The sequence below is a fragment of the Leptopilina heterotoma genome, unplaced genomic scaffold (assembly GCF_015476425.1).
Source record: "Leptopilina heterotoma isolate Lh14 unplaced genomic scaffold, ASM1547642v1 Lhet_45, whole genome shotgun sequence".
NCBI classification, from domain to species: Eukaryota; Metazoa; Arthropoda; class Insecta; order Hymenoptera; family Figitidae; genus Leptopilina; species Leptopilina heterotoma.
Window position 1 is genome coordinate 2,900,950 of NW_025111086.1, and position 19,874 is coordinate 2,920,823.

Sequence of the window (19,874 nt, forward strand, 5' to 3'; positions counted from 1 at the left end):
TTTGTCATTATAGTTCAGTGACGCCTCCGCTAGATGGCAAGAGAACTTATTGCCCTTAATGGACATATTATACATTTTAAAAATATTTGAACAAAAAGATAAATTATTATAAGAGAATATAAATATTTTATTTCATTGATTAAATAAATAAATATTGATTTCAAAAATATCTTGGAGAGAAAACTGAAAGAAAATGAAAAGAAGACAGTTTTATTTTAATTATTATATAACTTTTTTTTAAAATAAAAATTAGGATAATCTAATATATGTAATAATGGAGGAGAATAAATTTATGTATAGGAAAAAGATGTGAAATAAGTAGCTCATTAGATATTGTCAGGTCACCTTAACAACGTGCACGCACTTTGGATTTTCCATTTGACTTTCAAGGCGATCCTATATTATTCCGCATACCACGTGCATTATATTTGTTACTTGTTAGTCGTTTAAATTCCCAATGGCTTTTCGATAAACAAAATCCTTTTGGCATTTATCCATCATGAAAATCATGTCAAAATGTAAAAAAAAATATTTTCAAGTTCACTTTATACAAAACCGTTACGTAATTTTCCTTTGATTTCCAAATTTAATTCATTTTTTTCCTTTTTTTTCTATTTCGAATCAATTTTTGAAATTTTTTGTTTTCTTGGAAGAAAGCTACAGAAATTTTTGTTCTTTTTAGTAAAATGAAGGCTGTTGTCTATAATTTAATGAAAGAAACACGAAAATTAAGTTAATTAAATTTTGTTTTTCTTTTCGTAAAGATAATGTCTAGTTAAAAAACAAATAATAAATAAATGTAGATTTTTTTAAATAAATATAAATTAAAATAAAAAATCTAACGAAGAGTTTCGTTCTGATTTTCTGAAGAATCTCAAAGAGCTAATTTTTACTTTATGTCGTTTAAAAGCAAAGAATTATTATCGCCATCTGTCGGAGGCGTCACTGAATTACAATGGCGCGAAATTTAAATCGATTTTTAAAACAATTTGGTTTTTTTCCTAAATAAATACATAATAAATTTTGGTTTTCATTTAGTGACGAAAATAAAATTTTATTTCCATTTCTAGTTAAAGACAAATTCATTTTTATTAATTTTTTAATAATAAAATTTGGATTTCTTTTTATAGCGAAAATAAAAATTTGTTTTTTTTTCTAAAAACAAAATAAATTTTGGTTTTTCTTAGCAATGATGATACAATTGTGTATTCTTTTTTAATTTCTAAATTCTTCCTATTGAATGTCACTGGTTTTTGACTTGAAAACAAGAATATTAATTGGCGGGGAATAATTAACATGCAATCGTTTGGAATTTTTTTTTTTTTTTTTGACAAAAAAAGAAGTAATATTGACATTTGTGTAATTCTATTTATTATGTAATGATTAGGTATTATTATCTCAATAAAAAAAGAGCAGAAGAAAAAAAAAAGATTTTTATATAACCAGCACGTGTAGAAATCTTGTGTTTTCGTATCAGAATTGATCTAGCTCATTACAAAGTTTTAGTATAAAAATCTGTATCACTGTTAAAATCGCATTTGCAAAGTAGAGAGAGAGAAATAAAAATTTTAGTCCGAATTTTTCGAAAGATTTTGTAATAGAATTTTTTTTAATACACTTTTTTAATGTTTTTTTTTTTAATTTAAATTTTTGTTCCGTAAGTTTAGGAAAAAAATTTTATGGACTAGTTTAGGATAATTTTGGTATATAATAGAATTTATGGTTTTAGAAAGTGTAGTTTCTTGTCGGTGTGTTTGGGTGGATAAAATAATTTTTTTGCACTTATGTTGATGAAGAGAGTTCTTAGGTCTCATGAAAGTCCATTCACATTGTCAACATTAGTTGATAAACATCGTGTTCGCGTGAGAATAGATTATATTCGATCCTTTTGCCACCACTTGCGCTCGCTGGGAATGGGAGAATATATATTATTGTTGAAAATGCACTTCTTAAGCGCGAAACGTAACACACGAAACTTAGAAGAAATTTATCGTAATTAGATATACATATATTTGTATATACATATATATAAAAGTGGCATAATAATTGTTACGAGTGTATAATATGATCGGTGAATGAACCGACAGATTTTCTCTATTTTACTTTCATATACGTATACGTAAACAAAAATATAATTTTTACACTCGAATTTCAAAATAAAAATATTGTATAAGGAAAATTCTTTTCTGAAAAGAGGAAGAAAAATAGAAATGAGAGAAATGTATGAAGAGTAAAAGTAAATCCATTTAAATTTCGCGCCATTATAATTCAGTGACGCCTCCGACAGGTGGCGACAAAAATTCATTGCCCTTAAACGACTTAAAATAAAGAGTGGCTCCTTGAGATACTTCAGATCCTTTAGATTCTTTAGAATGAAACTCTCCCTTAGATTTTTTATTTAAATTTACTATCTTATTTTTTATTTACTAGAAAGAAAAAACCAAATTTCTATGTCTGTTATTGAAAGAAAAGTAAAATTTATATTAATTGTTTTTTAACTAGAAAAAAGCAAATTTTTACTATTGTTATACTAAAAGACATCCATTATTTATTTGTTTTTCAACTAGGAAAAGAAAAAAAATTTTATTTTCGTCTCTAAAAGAAGACCAACATTTATTATGTATTTGTTTAGGAAAAAAAGGAAATTTTTTTAAACATTGTTTTAAATTTTGCGCTATTGTAATTCAGTGACGCCTCCGACAGGTGGCGACAAAAATTCTTTGCTCTTAAACGACATAAAGTAAAATTTAGATCTTTGAGATTGTTCAGAATAAAACTCTTTGTTAGTTATTTAATTTAAAATTATTTTTTTCTATTGATTTATTATTTTAATTTTTTATTATTTTATTTTTATTATTAATTTTATTTTTATTTTTAATTTTTAATTTTAATTTTTATTTAATTTTAATTTTTATTTAATTTAAATTTATTATTTTTCTATTGATTTATTATTTTAATATTTATTTACTAGAAGAAAAACAAATTTTTATTTCCCTTACTAAAGGAAACCAAAATAAAATTAGATCTTAGAATTCTTAGACTTTTTTTTAATATAATTTTTCAAAAATTCCAATTATTTTCAAAGTTTTAGTTAAAATAATTCTTTCAAAAAAATTAATATAAGCTTTTCAAATTGTCTAAAAATTCTTTTATGAAATTCAAATTCTTTTCGAAAAACAAAAATATTCTGAAATAATTGAATTATTCTCGAAGAATTTTCGAAAAATTATTAACAATTATTGACTCGGGGAAGAAGTTTATTTAAAAACGAAGATTATCGTAGAAAATAATTAAATTTTGGAAGAGTTACAATGCGGTAATTTTTAGAAATAATTTCTATTCGATCTATTGAATAAAATAAAATTTTTAATTTCGAAAGGTTTGAATTGAAATTTAAAAAATTTTTAATGTCTGTGGAAAAATAAATAACAACAAATTCGTATACATTATTGTTTTGAATAGTAAATTTCATTTTAATGCTGGAAAAAGATTTATAACATGTTTATAACTTTTTTTTTTTTTGATAAATGACATCTTTTTGTAATTCAAATTTGAAAAAAAAATTGACTGAAAAACATGAGAAACAAGTTATTTAAATTTGTCAGTTATTCTTTGTTTTTTGTTCATTTTTTTTTGTACACTCAAATCTTCCTCTCTTTTTTTTTTCTTCTCATTAATAGAGGTCAACAGAAGATTGCGAAAGTTCAAATTTCAGAAAAAAAAAGTTGTATCAAGATTATTAATATGCAACTTTTTTTTCTCTCATTGTTGCATATTAATTTTTCTTTTGTTTTGTATTAAGTAACATATTATTTATTGTGTCTTTCTATTTTGTTATTATAAAAACATTTTTTTCTTCAGTAACATTAATTTATTTTGTTTATTTCTATTTTTTTGTTTTTTGCTTTTTTGGTTTTATTTGTTTTATTTATTTTTTCTTTTTTTTGCTTCTTTTTTTATTATTTTTTCGCTTTTTGGTTTTCTGTTTTTTTTTGTTTTTCTGTTGTGTCTATTTTTCGCTTTTTTATTTTTCTGTTTTCTTTTTTTTTTTTGCTTTTCGTTTTTTTTCTATTTTTTCGTTTGCTTTTTTTCGTTTGATTTTTTTTTACTTTTTTATTTTTCTGTTTCCTTTCCTTTTTTTTGTTTCTCTATTTTTTGTTTTGCTTTTTTCTATTTTAAAATTTTTTTTTGATTTTTCATATTTGTCCCTCGTTGAAAAAAATAATTACGATAATAACCTTGATCTTGGGGGAAATTTTTGATAAATTTTTTTTCTCTCCTTTTTAATATATTGAGATGAGAGATGATAATTAAATGTCTACTTTTGGAATTCAATCATTGTTGTCCTTGACCTTATACGGTGTAATACATATTATTTCATAAATCTGCTTCGTCAGTAGTATAAAGTAAGTTGATTCACAGGAAGTAAGCAAAGGTTGATTTAAAATGTTCAAGTTACATCACTAACTTTACATCATATCATTTTATGTCAATCAATTTCTTTCGTGTGAATCGTTTTGTAATTGTCCTCCAATTTGATCATTATCTTTTTATTGATGAGTTAAACAATTTTTTTTCCTTTTGAAAGTAAAAAAAAAGAAAATAAGAAATTTATTTTTCAAAAAAAAAAAGCAAGGGAACTTATTTCCTGATATTATGTTAGGATATTGACCCTTCCTTTTGACTAGACTTTCGTTTTTCTTTATTATTCAATTTAAAAAAAAAAAAAAATTTATAATAATTTATAATAATAAATAAAATTTCCTAATTAGCTCGAGTCTTAAATTTTGTTTTTTTTTATATTTATTTTCCATTTTTTGTGAAGAAAATAAATTTTCAAGAAATTAAGACAAGAAAGGGGGTCTCAAGATAATTAAAAATCATAAATTAGTGATAAATAATTGTAAATAATAATAAATAAATAGAAATTAATAATAAAAAATATATAAGTTTTAGAAATTATACTATCATTATCTCGATTATGAGCGAAGCGTTCTCTCGCCACCTGGTGGACGCGTCATAGAATTAAATTTGGCGCGAAATTCAAATTATTTAATTTTTTTTTACAATTTTTGATTTTTATTATTAATAATAAAATACATTGATTATTAATAATTAATAATAACTATTAATAGCAATAATAAAAACAATAGTAATTATTATTATAATTAAAAACTATATTTATTCTTTTCTGAAAAAAAAATTATTCTTTCTCTGATGATAGAAATTTCTTTCTTTTTCCTTTTTCGTTTATCTTTTCGGAAAAATTATTATTTTTTGGTTCTTTCTTTAATTTCATGAAGTCAGGATTTGAATTATTTGAATTAAAAATAATATAATGGTGCTTCTATGTGTGTACGTATATAATAAATATGAAATATTAATAACATTAAAAAATATTATTGAAATCATCGTAAAGCTTCCCATTGAAGGAATTTATAAGGTCGGCGGTCTGACGTTAGTTTGAAATGTGCTTTGCATAATTAATAGTCAATTACACCATCATCGAGAGAACTATTAAAGTTTAAAAAATGTACATACTTCTATCTCTCTCTCTTTCTCTCACTCTCTTTTTCTTTTTCTCTCTCGTGAAAAGCATTGAGAAATCCAACAGCCTTCCTTTGCCGCAACGGTTTTGATGGACGATTCATATTAATTACTTGTCTTTCTAGTCGCGTTTTGTCTGTGTGATTTTTACAGACGTCATACAATGCACAATTATATAGATAAAAAAAACAAAACGAGAAGAAAAAAAAAGATTTTATTTCTTAAATTTTCCATTTGACTGTCTAGACTCTAAATCTTTGGAAAAAAATTTAGCGTCACGACGCTAAGCGTTGAAAAATTATTAATGTTAATATTCACTATTTTTTTGTTTCTAAAAAAATTAGCATTTTGTATAATTATTTGACAAATCGAAATTATGCAACTATTTTTTCCTTTTTTCTAAAAAAAATTTCAAAATTAATGGAAAATTAAAATTAGAAAGTAGAAAATATTTTGCACATTTTCTGCTTCTTAATTACAATTCATAAACAAAGTACATGTTTTAAGTAAAAAGAAATTTAAAAATCAAATATTGTTTAAGAAATTTTTAATTTATTTTGGAAAAAATATTTGCAAAATTTCTATTTGTTAAAAACGATTGTAAAATTATTTGATAACATCAATAACTTCTTTTCTAAATTATTTTCATCATTTTAATTAAATTATTATTTTCTAGAATTTTTAAATAGAATTCTTCTTTAAATCAATTACCTTTAATAATTTTTGAAAAAGTTTTTTGGGAATTTTTAAATCCATTTAATTACAATTCAAGTTTACAGAAATTCCGATTATTCGGAAATTCTTCAATTAAATATATATTAGAAAATTAAAATCTTCAAATAATTTCTGAAAAAAATTCAATTAAACTTTTTCAAAATAATTAATTCTACAGAATTGTTGGTTATAAGTAGGAAAAATTAAGATTTTCAGAGAATTTAATTTGGAAAACTTTTCAAAATTCAATTATTTCTTAAAATTCATATTATAATGATTTTAGTATTCAAATATTATTTGAATGTTTGAATAATTTGAATAATTAATATTCAAATGTAAAATTTGAAATGAAATTTATTTTTAAATCAATTTTTTTTAAAAATTCTACGAGAGTTCCATTATTTAAATGCAAAAATAAATAATTTATTGAATAAATAAATATTTCTTAAAATTGAATTCTTTTGACGAATTTTAATAAAATTTTTAAGTATAATTACATTTTTCGAGGAATTCGATTAAAATTGTATTAGAAATAATTGAAATTCTGCGATGAGTTTTTTTATTTGTGAAAATAATTGAATTCCTAAAAAGAATTTTATTATTTATAAAAATAATTTTTAAAAAAATTTGAAAATAATAGAATTCATATGAGATTGAGGAAAACTTTTGAAAATAATTAAAATTTTGCCAAAAATTTTTAAAAAATTGAATTTTGACAAGAATTAAAAATAAATGAATACTAATGATTAATAATATTAAACCAAACAATTTAGAACAATTGTTAGTGTATAATTTTTAATTTATTATTCATAATAATAAATAATTAATTAATTGATTAAAATTTATAAAGTAATAAAAAACTTTTCGTAACAATTATTAATATTTATTTATTTAATTATTTTTTATATTATAGTGTTTAAATATTTTTTCCTTACTTTCGTACTTTATTTTCTTTCGAAATAAAAAAATGCATTTAAATTATCAAGAGGCATTTTACTCTCACATTCTCTTTATTTTCTTTTTTTTTCTTTGTTCAAGTTTCTAATGAATAGCAATAATGAAAAAGTCGTGAAAGAATCATCGAAAGTATACCTATATGTATAGAATTAGGTCATTGGAATTATGGAAAGTGAGAATATTATACAACAGGTGTAATTCGTTCCTTTTCTCTCTATGGTGTCTTGGATAAATGCTGAATGTAAAATTTAACCGAAAATATATTATAAAACATATTCGCAATTTTTTTATTATTAAAAAAAATATATTAAAACATTTTGCAAAAAGTTGATGATAATATTTATAACAGTCTAAATTTAATTCAAATTTATTTATTATTTTCTTTGCAATAATTTGAATTTTTAAAAATTTATTATTTTTTGTTGTGGGAAGTTAAATAAAGTTTTTTTGCAAAAAAAAAAGAATATTAAGAGAGATTATGTGACAAAAAATTTGAAATTTTTCTTAATAATTTTAATAATAAAAAAATTGTTTAAGTAAAAAAAATTCCCTTCACAGAAAGGGAAAAATTTATTTATTTAGTTATTTATTTATTTAATTTAATTTTTTTTTAATTTATACTATTTTATTTTATTTTTTATTTAGTTATTTAATTATTTATTTATTTATTTATTTATTTATTTATTTATTTAAACAGGCAAAAAGTCTCTAAATAAAAGAAATTCATTATTTATTTATTTCGTATTGAAAAAAAAATTTCTTTTGTAGAAAGTTAAAATTTCTGGAAAGAGTCATTTTCTTAATGAATTTCCGTATTCTTTTTTTAATTTTCCTCACCTTGCGCGAGAGGTTTGCGTTTAATTGTTGGAAAAGGTTTTTTTTTTTTATTAAGCTTGACCGAGGCATTGCTTCATTTTAATGATATGACCATATATTATTAACATTTTGTTCAATAATCCTGTCGTCCTTAGACCTGAGAAGGACATTTTATCTCTTTTTTTCCCTCTCGTTCTCCCAGTGTCACTGGTCTCAATAAAATTTGTAGTTAAAAAAAACAACAACCTACTGGATTTTATATAATTGTGGAAAAAAAATAACCGAGGGAGAAAAAAAAATTAATTATCATTTTTCATTAGTGGAAAAAAAATTTATATTATCGAGAGAGTTGTTATTTACTCAAGGATGAAAACAGTCGTAAAATTAGGAGAGAGACACACATGAAAATTATTTTTTTTCTTTTTGCTTTCGTAAATTGAGCCTCAATAAATTATTGTTATTTTTTTTGAATTTAATTTAGTTGTTTATTTAGTAATTTATAATAAATTAATTCAAGTAAAATTATTTAAATTTAATTATTAATTATTTAAATTTAATTATTAATTATTTAAATTTAATTATTAATTATTTAAATTCAATTATTAATTATTTAAATTTACTTACAAGTTTGACAAAAAATTTTCCATACTAGAAAAAATAGATTGAAAATTAAAAAATTTTTTTTAACTTAACGTAAAATTTAATAACAATAAAAAATAATTCAAAGTTAAGAAAAATAGTTGTGGAAAAAAAAATAATTTTGGGGGAATTCTTTGGAAATTAAAAAAAAATTCATGAAATAAAAATGAAAAACTCTGGGAATTTTTTAGTTCATCATCATATTGAGATTGTATAATTTTCATGTCCCTCAAGTTTTATATCTTGTTTAGTGGCTTTTCCTTCTCTCGCGATTCGATCATGCCATAAGAGTGAAAGTAGTAAAATTGACATTTACAATTAAATGGTATAAAAAAGCAACATTTCTTTAAGTTCCTCAATCCAAAAAGAAGGAAAAAAAAATTTTCCCTTCTCATTAAATCCGTCTATTTTATTTATTTATACATTTTAATTAATAAATCAAAAGCAAATAAAGAATTTATTCGAAGAATTAATTAACAAATTTGGAAAAAGATTATATTGTTATTTTTAATAAATAAATTTTTATTAAATACCAATTTAGTAAATAATAATAATAATAAATATATTTATTTAACTAAATATTAATTATTTCTTCTTTATTTATTATTTATTTATTATTTTATATTTATTATTTATTTGTTATATGAAATTACTTATAATAAATAAATAATATAAATAAAAAATTGTTTATTAATTTCTTTATTGGTTTATTTATGATTGGATTGTAAGTAAAATTTTTTTATTTGAGAAGAACGATGAATAGCAGGAAATTAGTTATTTTCATGTCTTTTTTCCTGTCTGTGTAAAATAATTTTTCTTTTGGTTAATACACGAGATATTATTATTATTATTATTATTATTAACGTGGTTAAAAATTGAAAATCGTAAAAAAATAATTTAAATAGCTACTTTTATTTTAGTATCCAAGAGTCTATGGCAATGAGTATTGAGTAAATCGTGTTTTTTTCTTTTTTATATAAATAAAATGTGCTCTTAACCAAGGAAACCGTGTTTTTTAATTACAAGAGTCAAGTAGCCATCAGGGTCTTGTGTTAGTGGAGCAAGTTATACAAGTAATTGAGTTCATGACGGTGAAAGGCCCTCCATCTTTCAATGTTTAAAACTTACAATAATATAAACAGTTACAATTCCTGTTCAACTCTTCAACGAATCCACAAAATGTGGAATAAAAAATAATTTTTTTTTTTTGGGAAAAATTAATTCATTCTCCATGAAACTAAATTTTTATTCTTAATTTAATTTAATTAATTTAATTAATTTAATTTAATTTATTTAATTAAATATATATATTTATATATATATTTATTTATTTAAGGGCATTTGAACCATTATGACGTCAAAATTTTAAAACTCATACTTTGCACACATTGTGACGTCATAATGGTTCAAATGCCCTTAATTTAATTTATTTATTTTTTTTTTAATTTATTTAATTTTTAATTTATTTTTTTTTTAATTTTTATTTTTTTATTTTTATTAAATTAAATATTTTTTTTACAAAATTCATTAATTTTCCACGAAACTATATATTTCTTTTGCAAAATTAATTAATTTTTTATAAAACTAAATTTTTATTCTGCAAAATTAATTTTATTTTTTAATAATTTTATTTTAATTTTTATCTTTCATTCAACTAATTATATATTAAATATTGAAATATTAACAAATTAACAAAATTTCTATAAATTCCTATGATTTTTTTATAATTAATTGAAAATTAAATATTTTTTCTACAAAGTTAATTAATTTTCCATGAAATTAAACATTTGTTCTGCAAAATTAATTAATTTTCCATGAAACTAAACATATTTTTTTGAAAAATTAATTTTCTCATGAAATAAAATTTTTATTTTCAATATTTAACTGAATATTAAATACTTAAATATTAACAAATTAAAAAAATTACTATGATTTTTTTATAATTACTTGAAAATGAAATATTTTTTCTACAAATGAATTAATTTTCCAAGAAACTAAATTTTTATTCTGCAAAATTAATTTTATCTTGAAACAAAATTTTTATTTTCAATTCAATAAATTATTAAATATTTAAATATTAACAAATTAACAAAATTTCTATGATTTTTCTATAATGAATTGAAAATTAAATATTTTTTCTGCAGAGATTAATTGATTTTACATGAAAGTAAATTTTTATTCTGCAAAATTAATTTTATCTTGAAACAAAATTTTTATTTTTAATTCTACTAATTGTTAACTATATAACTATTAACAAATTAACAAAATTTTTATGATTTTTTTATAATTACTTGAAAATTAAATATTTTTTTTCGTAAAATAAATTAATTTTCCAAGAAACTAAATTGTTATTCTGCAAAATTAATTTTATCTTGAAACGAAATTTTTATTTTCAATTCAATAAATTATTAAATATTTAAATATTAACAAATTAACAAAATTTCTATGATTTTCTATGATTTTTTTATAATTAATTGAAAATTAAATATTTTTTCTCTAAAATTCATTAACTTAACTTAAAACTAAATTGTTATTCTGCAAAATTAATTTTATCTTGAAAGAAACTTTTTATTTTCACTTCAACTAATTATTAAATATTTAAATATTAACAAATTAACAAAATTTCTATAAATTTCTGTGAGATTTTTTTATAATTAATTGAAAATAAAATGTTTTTTCTGCAAAATTCATTAATTTTCCATGAAACTAAATTTTTATTCTGCAAAAACTAATTTTATCTTAAAAAAAAATTTTTAATTTCAATTTAACTAATTATTATTAAATATTGAAATATTAACAAAATAACAAAATTTTGTATTATAAATATTCTCAAATATTAAGTACCTATTGCAAAAAAATAAAAATTTAAATTAAATATTTCTAAGGTTTATAATTTTTTTTATTAATGCGGCGAAATATTATTATAATAAAAATTAAATTTTGAAAAACCAACAAATTAAAAATATAAGAATCATAGTATAAATTAAGTAGAATTAAAAATAATGGAAAAAATCGAATAGAATAAAATCGAATTAAATAAAATTGAATAGAAGAAAATTAAAATAGAATCGAATAAAATAAAATATAAACGAATAGAATAAAATTGAATAGAAGAATTTAAAATAGAATCGAATAAACTAAAATGGAAACGAATAGAACAAAATTGAATAAAAGAAAGAATTAAATTAAATAGAAACGAATATAATAAAATAGAATAGAAAAAAAATCGAATAAAATAGAATTTAATAAACTAGAGTAGAACTAAATTACCCATTACAGTAAATAAATAAATAATAACATATTTCCAACTCTCATCAGACGTCAATGTCGCGACATTGGCCCTTCCTGTTAAAAGTAGAATTTAATGTCTCTACTTCCGTATTTTTTCTACTTTCTCTAATATGCCCCCACATTATTATCTCGATCCTGCTAAAAAAAAAAAAAAAGATTCACTCAACACCTTTGCTCGAAACTCATAACATATTTATTTACAAGTGCATTAGACCTTGATTAAATGTATTTTATATTCGCAGTCATAATATAAAAACCTATTCTTTTCTTCGCAATGCATTTTGCTCACGCAAGCGGAAGAAAAAAAAGACATTAGCCAAAGATATAGTTTAATATTATTTGCGAATATTATGACTGCTACTTTTCACTTTCTTTATTTATTATAATATATCCGATTTTTTCCGGAAAGGATTAATCAACTTTTTTCTCCATATAAAATACAATGTAATCCATTATCTGATGATTAATATGCTAATTATCCATTATCTGATGATTAATATGCTAATTATTTATTATCTGATGATAAATATGCAAATTATTTCGTTTCATCGAGTTATTTATACAAATTAAAATTTTTATTAAACAAATTTCTTTTTTTTTGGTTTAATATTAGTTACTGAAAATTATTTTTCACTCGGTACATTTATTTACAATGAAATAATTTAAAACTAAAAAAAAAAAATAATTAATTTTATTTATTTCCATTTATTAATAATTAATTTTTTTTTTACCAAAATCAATTAGTGGCAATAAGATACAATTTTTGGTAGAAAAAATAATAAAAAATTAAAACTGTTTTCTTTTATTATTATAATTTTTTTCAAAAAGGAAATTTTGATATACTTTTTGATATACTTTTTGTTCCTTTTATAATTAAAAAAATTATTATTAAAATTATTATTTAAAAAAATATTTTCTAAAATAAAAGAAAATTTTATACTTCTCGAAAAATATTATATCACTCTATATTTAGTAATATATAAATATTCTTTCGAAATTCGCAAATTTTTTCATTATTCAGTTACACTTGGTTTCTTGGTATAATTTTCAGTTCTGATTATTATTACGAGAATATTGCAACGCTTAGAATTTGAGTTATAAATAATAAATATTTATTATAATAAAAAGTTTCATAACAAAAGTTTCAAATTTGCAATGTAAAGAGGTGCATTTAATATATATAATAAATGTCATTAGCATATATTTAAGAATTTCATAATATTTCATATAATGGTTATTAAGAAAAATATAAAAAAATTTAAATATTTAAAATATAAAATTTATAATTAAATTAAAATGAAAATTTAAATATTTAACGTTCAAATCGTTCAAATATTTAATATTGTACATATTATTATTTATTATTATTTATTATTATTATTATTATTATTATTTATAATTAAATTTTGAATTTTTTGAATTTCGCGCCTAAAAGTTCGTTAAATTCCCGCCTAGATGGCATAAAAGTTCTCTCACAAACGAAATGAAGTGAATAGAAACTTGAATCTTGGTGATGATAGAAAATCGTTTCGTTTCAGTTTTAAAAAATTAATAATATAAATAATAATAAATAAATTATTAATAATTATTAAAATTAAAATAAAATAATATCAAAATAAAATAATATTAAAATAAAATATAAATTAAAATAATAAATAAATAATTCTTATATTAATAGCAACTTCTCTATTTCCTAAAGTTCTGAACGAAATTTTTTTTTTACGTTTAAATATTTTTTTTAAATTTGCCAATACGGCAAATGTAAATTAAATTTTTTTACTTAATTTAGAATTAATTCATTAATTTAGGAAATAATTTTTTTTCAAATAAAATACAATAAAGATTTTTTTAAATTTAAATAAAATATAGAAAATGTAAATTAAATATTATTAGTTAATTTAGAATTAATTCTTTAATATAAAGAAAATAATTTCTAATTAAATAATTAAATTAATAATTAAATAAATAATTATTAATAATAATTTTAAAGAAATAAAATATAAAAATTATGTAGTAATAAAAATGTCCTTCATTTGAACTTTCGAATCTTTGGAAACTATAATGAAAATATTAGAAAAAAATAAAGTGGGCGAAATAGTTTTTCAAATTTAAAAGTGTAAAATAAATATTTCTCTATACTCTATTAACTTTTAATATTATAAATACAACTTTTATAATATCGAATATAAGGAAAAAACATTTGGACTTGTTGTCCTTGTGATTTTGAGATTGTATAAAATTTGCGATGGGTCAGCAATTTATTTTGAAACTTTACACAAAGTTTTACTTGTCTTTTATAGTTTCTTTCCAAAAAGAAGATTTCTTATGACGCATTTTAGTGAAGATTTTTAATGCTTGACCTTGGCATTGAGAAATCCAAATAAGATAATTTTTTTTTGTATAACACCATCCGGTCCAGCTAAACTATTTATTATCTGACAATATTTACGTTTCAGTCGCACGAAATTTGTGAAATTCATTTTTTATCTCTAAATTTTCCTTTTTTTTCTGGGTCTAATTATACTTTTTTTCTACAAAAAGGAATTGTAACTCGTTATGCAAATATTGGGCCCAAGAAAAAGAAAAGTGCAAATTTTTATGGGTCCCGTGTTTATCATCAAACCTTCCAAAGCCTTGAGAGAGTAAATAAAAAACGAGAGTAAAAATCATTTTTTATTTTATAAATACTTGACGTAAAAGAATGTTTCCCAAAAGTTCCGAACGTTTAAATGAACGAAAATTTGTTTCTTTTTGAAATTCAAATTTAATCAAGTATGAAAAATTTATTCTAACGAACAGTAAAATAATTTTTAATATAGTAAACAATATATGTTTTGTAAGTTTAAACAAAAATATATTGATTTTTGAAATGAATCACTGTAATTATTTAGTTTAATAATTTTTGTTATTGGGTATTAATTAATTTATCAGGTATTAATTGTCTTGCGATTGTTATAAATGTTATGAATATACTAATTTATTAAAATACATTTCCTAATAAATAATGATTGAGTAATTTTGAATTTTTCTTTAATTTTAGGGGCAGCAGTGGCGTTTGGACTGCTTCTAGTTATAATTGCCGCAATATTGGCGTCAGTATTTCCAAATTTAATAAATGCAATAATAAATAAGCAAGTGTCGTTAAAGGAGGGGAATAAATCGTTTGATTGGTGGAGAGCGCCGCCAGTTACGCCTGAAATGCACGTTTATATTTATAATGTTACAAATGCCGATGAATTCCTTAATAATGGCGATAAGCCGATATTACAAGAAATTGGCCCTTACGTTTATTTGCAAACATGGGAGAAAGTTGAACTTCAATTCAATGGAAATGATACAGTCAGCTATAAGCCGAAGAAGGAATATATCTTCTCGCCAGTGAGTCATTTTTATTTTGCATATCAATATTTGTCATTCGATTCACGAAACACTAGAATATTGTGTATAATGTGACAAGAATAATTGAGGAACAGTTTGTTGATCATTAAAATTTTTTTCTTTTTCTTTGCTTCTTTTTTTTCTTCTTTTTTTCGCATAAAAATTTCCTTTTACGAAAAGGAAATTTTCAGGAACACCCAAAGATCCGCAAAGTAAATATTTTACGGATTTGGTTGAGAAATTGCTTTTTGTTTTTAATGTTAAAAGTAGTGATGTGTATAAAAATTTGTGATGTGGCACAGAAGAAGAATTGAATTATTGTCAAAAATAATATTATTTCCTTTTGTCATTCATGTTTATGCATCGTTGAATGTTGTAAGTCGAGTGCTACTCGTGATATGATATAGTTGGTTTTTGAATTATTATAATTCTCTTCCTAGTTACCTGCTCGCATTTCTGTGACTTAATATAAACTTACGTGTGCACTTTATTGCTTGTATAACTTTTGTAATCATTTTTCAGTAATAGCAAAACGTAAATTTGTTCTTGAGATTGCGAGAAACGGTAATAAATTATGCAACATACCGAAATAGAAGTTTGTAGGCAAGATCAATATTTTTATTGTATTATTTTTGAATTAATTTCTCGTAGGCTTTGAATTTTTCTTTTGTGACGAAAAAAAAATAATTAAGAAACGAAAGAAAGCAGATTACGTTAATTTTATTAATGTCAGTTTAACATAATATGTTCTATTGAGTAAAGAATTCATAATTTGTCACATTTGGTTTATGTTCGGTTTTTAAAATCAAAATTGTTTTGATTTTGTTTCTGATGTCATTTGGTTGCAAAAGATCAAAATCAAAAATGTACTGCTATTTTTATTTTGTGATCGAAATGGTTTCGGTTAAAAATTCTGTTGTCATTTGGGTGTAGAAATAAAAATTAGTGCTGATTAGATGCTGTGTCCTAATTAAAAAAATTAGAAAGTCCTGCATAGTTTCTAGGATTAAAAAATCAGAACCAGAAGTGCACTGCTTTTTTTATTTTGGAATTAAAATTGAAATTGTGTAAAGCATTTTGTTCGGACTTAAAAATCAGAATTAGAAGGGCACTATTTTTGTTTAGGTTCAAAATTCTGTTGTCATTTGCACTACAGAATAAAAATTGGACGTTTTCTGTTTAGATGCAGTTTCTTAATTAAAAATTAGAAAGTCCTGGCATAGTTTCTAGAATTATTAAAAAATCAGAAGCAGAAGTGCTCTGCTTATTCTGGAATAATCTTATTCCTGCATAGTTTCTAGAATTAAAAAATCTGCTCTGCTCTGCTTTTTTTGGAATCAAGTTTCAAATTGTGAGAAGCATTTTGTTCGGCTTTCAAAATCAGATTCAAGTTCAAAATTCAGATGTTGTCTTTTGGTTGCAGCATAAAAATAAGAAGTTTCTTGTTTAGATGTAGTTTCCGAATTAAAAATCAGAAGTGCTCTGCTACTTTTATTCCAAATTAAAAATTGTTTACAGCATTTTGTTCGGGTTTCAAAATAAGATTCAGATTCAAAATTCTGATGTCGTTTGTTACAGCATAAAAATTAGAAGTCTGTTGTGTAGGCATAGTTTCTGAATTAAAAATCATAAAGTCTGCATAGTCATAAAGTCTGCAATAAAAATCCAATAATTATTGGTAATTATTTTATTATTGGTATATTATTGGTAGTTATTTTGTACCTATTTTCTAATAAATTCCAATTGAATTGCAGGAACTCTCAGTGGGTTCAGAGGACGATTTGGTGGTGGTGCCAAATGTACCAATGCTCTCGGCCACAACACAATCAAAACACGCTGCACGATTTCTTCGATTGGCGATGGCGTCAATTTTGGATATTCTAAAAATTAAACCATTTGTCGAAGTGTCCGTTGGACAACTTCTTTGGGGTTATGAGGATCCTCTATTGAAATTGGCCAAGGATGTTGTGCCAAAGGAGCAAAAATTGCCATACGATCAATTTGGTTTGCTTTACGGTAAAAATGGCACATCGCCTGATAATTATACAATTTTCACTGGTCAATCGGACATTACAAAATATGGAATGTTGGAGAAATGGAATGGAAAATTAAGTTTAGGTCATTGGAAGACAGATGAATGTGACAGTGTTATGGGAACTGATGGCAGTATTTTTCCACCACATATCACAAAAAATACTGTACTCAAAGTATTCGACAAGGATCTCTGTAGGGCTCTGCCACTCGTCTTTCAGGTGGGTCTCAATTTTATTCTTGAATTGAATTTCAAAAAATAATTATTGAATTGGAAAACAAATTATTAGCTGAAAAAAAATAGTGGTTGACAAATTATTAGCTGAAAAAAATAGTGGTTGGACAAATTTATAGTTGAAATAATTGGTTGGAAAAAGAATCCTAATGGTTAACAAATTATTAGTCGAAAAAAATATTAGTTGAGAAAAATATTAGTTAACAAATTATTAAGTTCACTTAATAAAATAAATAAAATATTAAAATACTAGTTAAAAAATTATTAGTTGAAAAAAATATAAGTTACAATTTTTTTTTTGAATTCAACGTGAAAACATTTTCATTAAACACTGAAACAGTATGAATAAATGAATTTTTAAAAAATCGGGGGAAAAAATAAAGTCACTTTTTTTTCGCCATTAACGTCATTCGGTTATTATAATTGAAATTATTTTTAAATATGTATTTTAGCATTTAAAATTGTCGTTTCTCATTAAATATGTAAACACTTAAAATAACAAGACATGAAAAAGCATTTAATTCACTCTCTCAAAGTTCAAGAAGTGTTCTTCGACAAGAAAATAAATTTCCATGGAAAGATTTTTGTATCGTTTATCATAATTACTCTTTACTCAAAATTGGACTTGATCGATATTTTTTTTTTTAAATAGTGATTGTAATTTTTGTTTATGTAAAATGTAATTTTATCACGTCTCTTTTTTTACGGACAGTTTTTTCTTCTGCTTCGTTAATTGCGGTGGAATAATTTCTTTATGTACAAGTGAAAATTAAACATTTAGAGAAAGTTTAGAGGGTATAATTTATATAAACAAGACTAAAAATTCTAAAAAAACAGACATTTTTATGAATAATGACGACGATTTAAAAAATTTAAACTTTGTCTTATTGTGGTGAAAATGACAGTTGTAAATTACAAACTGCTTCATAACCGCAACAAGGACACGTAAACACGATCCACAATTACCACATGGCGTTTAAGATCAAATCTGCAATGTGATGTAAAATAAAAATTCTTTTTTCTAAAACTATAGGTATAAAAATATTAAAGAAAAATATTATAATAAAAATTATGAAAATAATTGGTTTTTTTTAAGTTTCTAGTGTTTTGAAGTGAAGAGAATAGAAAAGAACAGAAAAGTAAAAAAAAGAAAACATTTTAAATAAGAAAAATGATAATGATAATGATAATGATAATAATTATTTACAGAATTATGAAATAGTTATTAATATTATCTACTGTTAACAACTAGCAAATTTTATTCGCAAAACGAAAAATTAAATTTATTATTATTCAAAAAAGCAATTTTTTATTTTCAAATATTAATTTTAATTTTTCAAAATAATTTCAGATTCAAAGTTTAAAAATAATTCACTTCATTAATTAATTATTATTATTTATTTTCAAAAATTTTAATAAAAAGCTTCGACACAATTTAATTATTTTCTAAAGAATTTTAAAACCTCTTCTTGAGAGAGTGAAATTATTTTCATACATAAAAAAATTCTTCGCCGAAATATTCAATTATATTTTTCAAGAAAGTTTGATAACATTTTCTATAAAAATTCAATTATTTTCTATTCAATTTTAATTGAATTCCTCAAAAGAATTCAATTATTATTTTCATAAGTTTTAATAAAATTCAAGACATTTCAATTATTTTTAATAAAATTTTAATTAAATTCCTCCAAAGAATTTTCGTGCACTATCAAAAATTTTAATAAAATTCTTTGTAGGAATTTATGTTCATAAAATGTCTAAAGAGAACTGAATTATTTTCATGAATAAAAAAAGTATTTGCCGAAATTAAATTAATTTTTACAAATTTTTTATTATAATTCTTCCAAAGAATTCAATTATTTTTGAAAAGTTTGATAATATTTATTATAAAAATTTAATTTTCAAAACAATTTTAATAAAATTCGAAACAAATCAATTATTTTCTTAAGAATAAGAATTTTAATAAAATTTTTAAAGAGAATTCAATTATTTTCACGAGTTAAAAAAATTATTCGACGAAATTCAATTATTTTTACAAACTTTAATCGAATTCTTCCAAATAATTCAATTATTTTCAAAGAATTTGATAAAATTTGTTATAAAAATTCAATTCTTTTGAAAAACAATTTTTTTTTCCAAAATAAATTAAAAATTTCAACAAAATTTGATTTATAACATTTTTTTTTTTAGTTAAAAAAATGTTCACTAATTTGAATTAATTTTTGTGTTTTTGCTTTTGAATTAGTAAATTAGTTGAAATTACTAT

General features: G+C 21.6%; 1 protein-coding gene across 2 annotated transcripts in view; it reads left to right on the forward strand.

Annotated features, from left to right (window-relative positions):
* Window positions 1-19,874, forward strand: part of LOC122507095 (scavenger receptor class B member 1) — a 46,014-nt gene that overhangs the window by 14,758 nt on the left and 11,382 nt on the right. For both annotated transcript variants that reach the window (XM_043619618.1, XM_043619617.1), the window contains exons 3-4: window positions 15,005-15,342; window positions 17,097-17,594. In XM_043619618.1, the coding sequence (XP_043475553.1) occupies window positions 15,005-15,342; window positions 17,097-17,594 (836 nt within the window). The remainder of the gene's footprint in view (window positions 1-15,004; window positions 15,343-17,096; window positions 17,595-19,874) is intronic.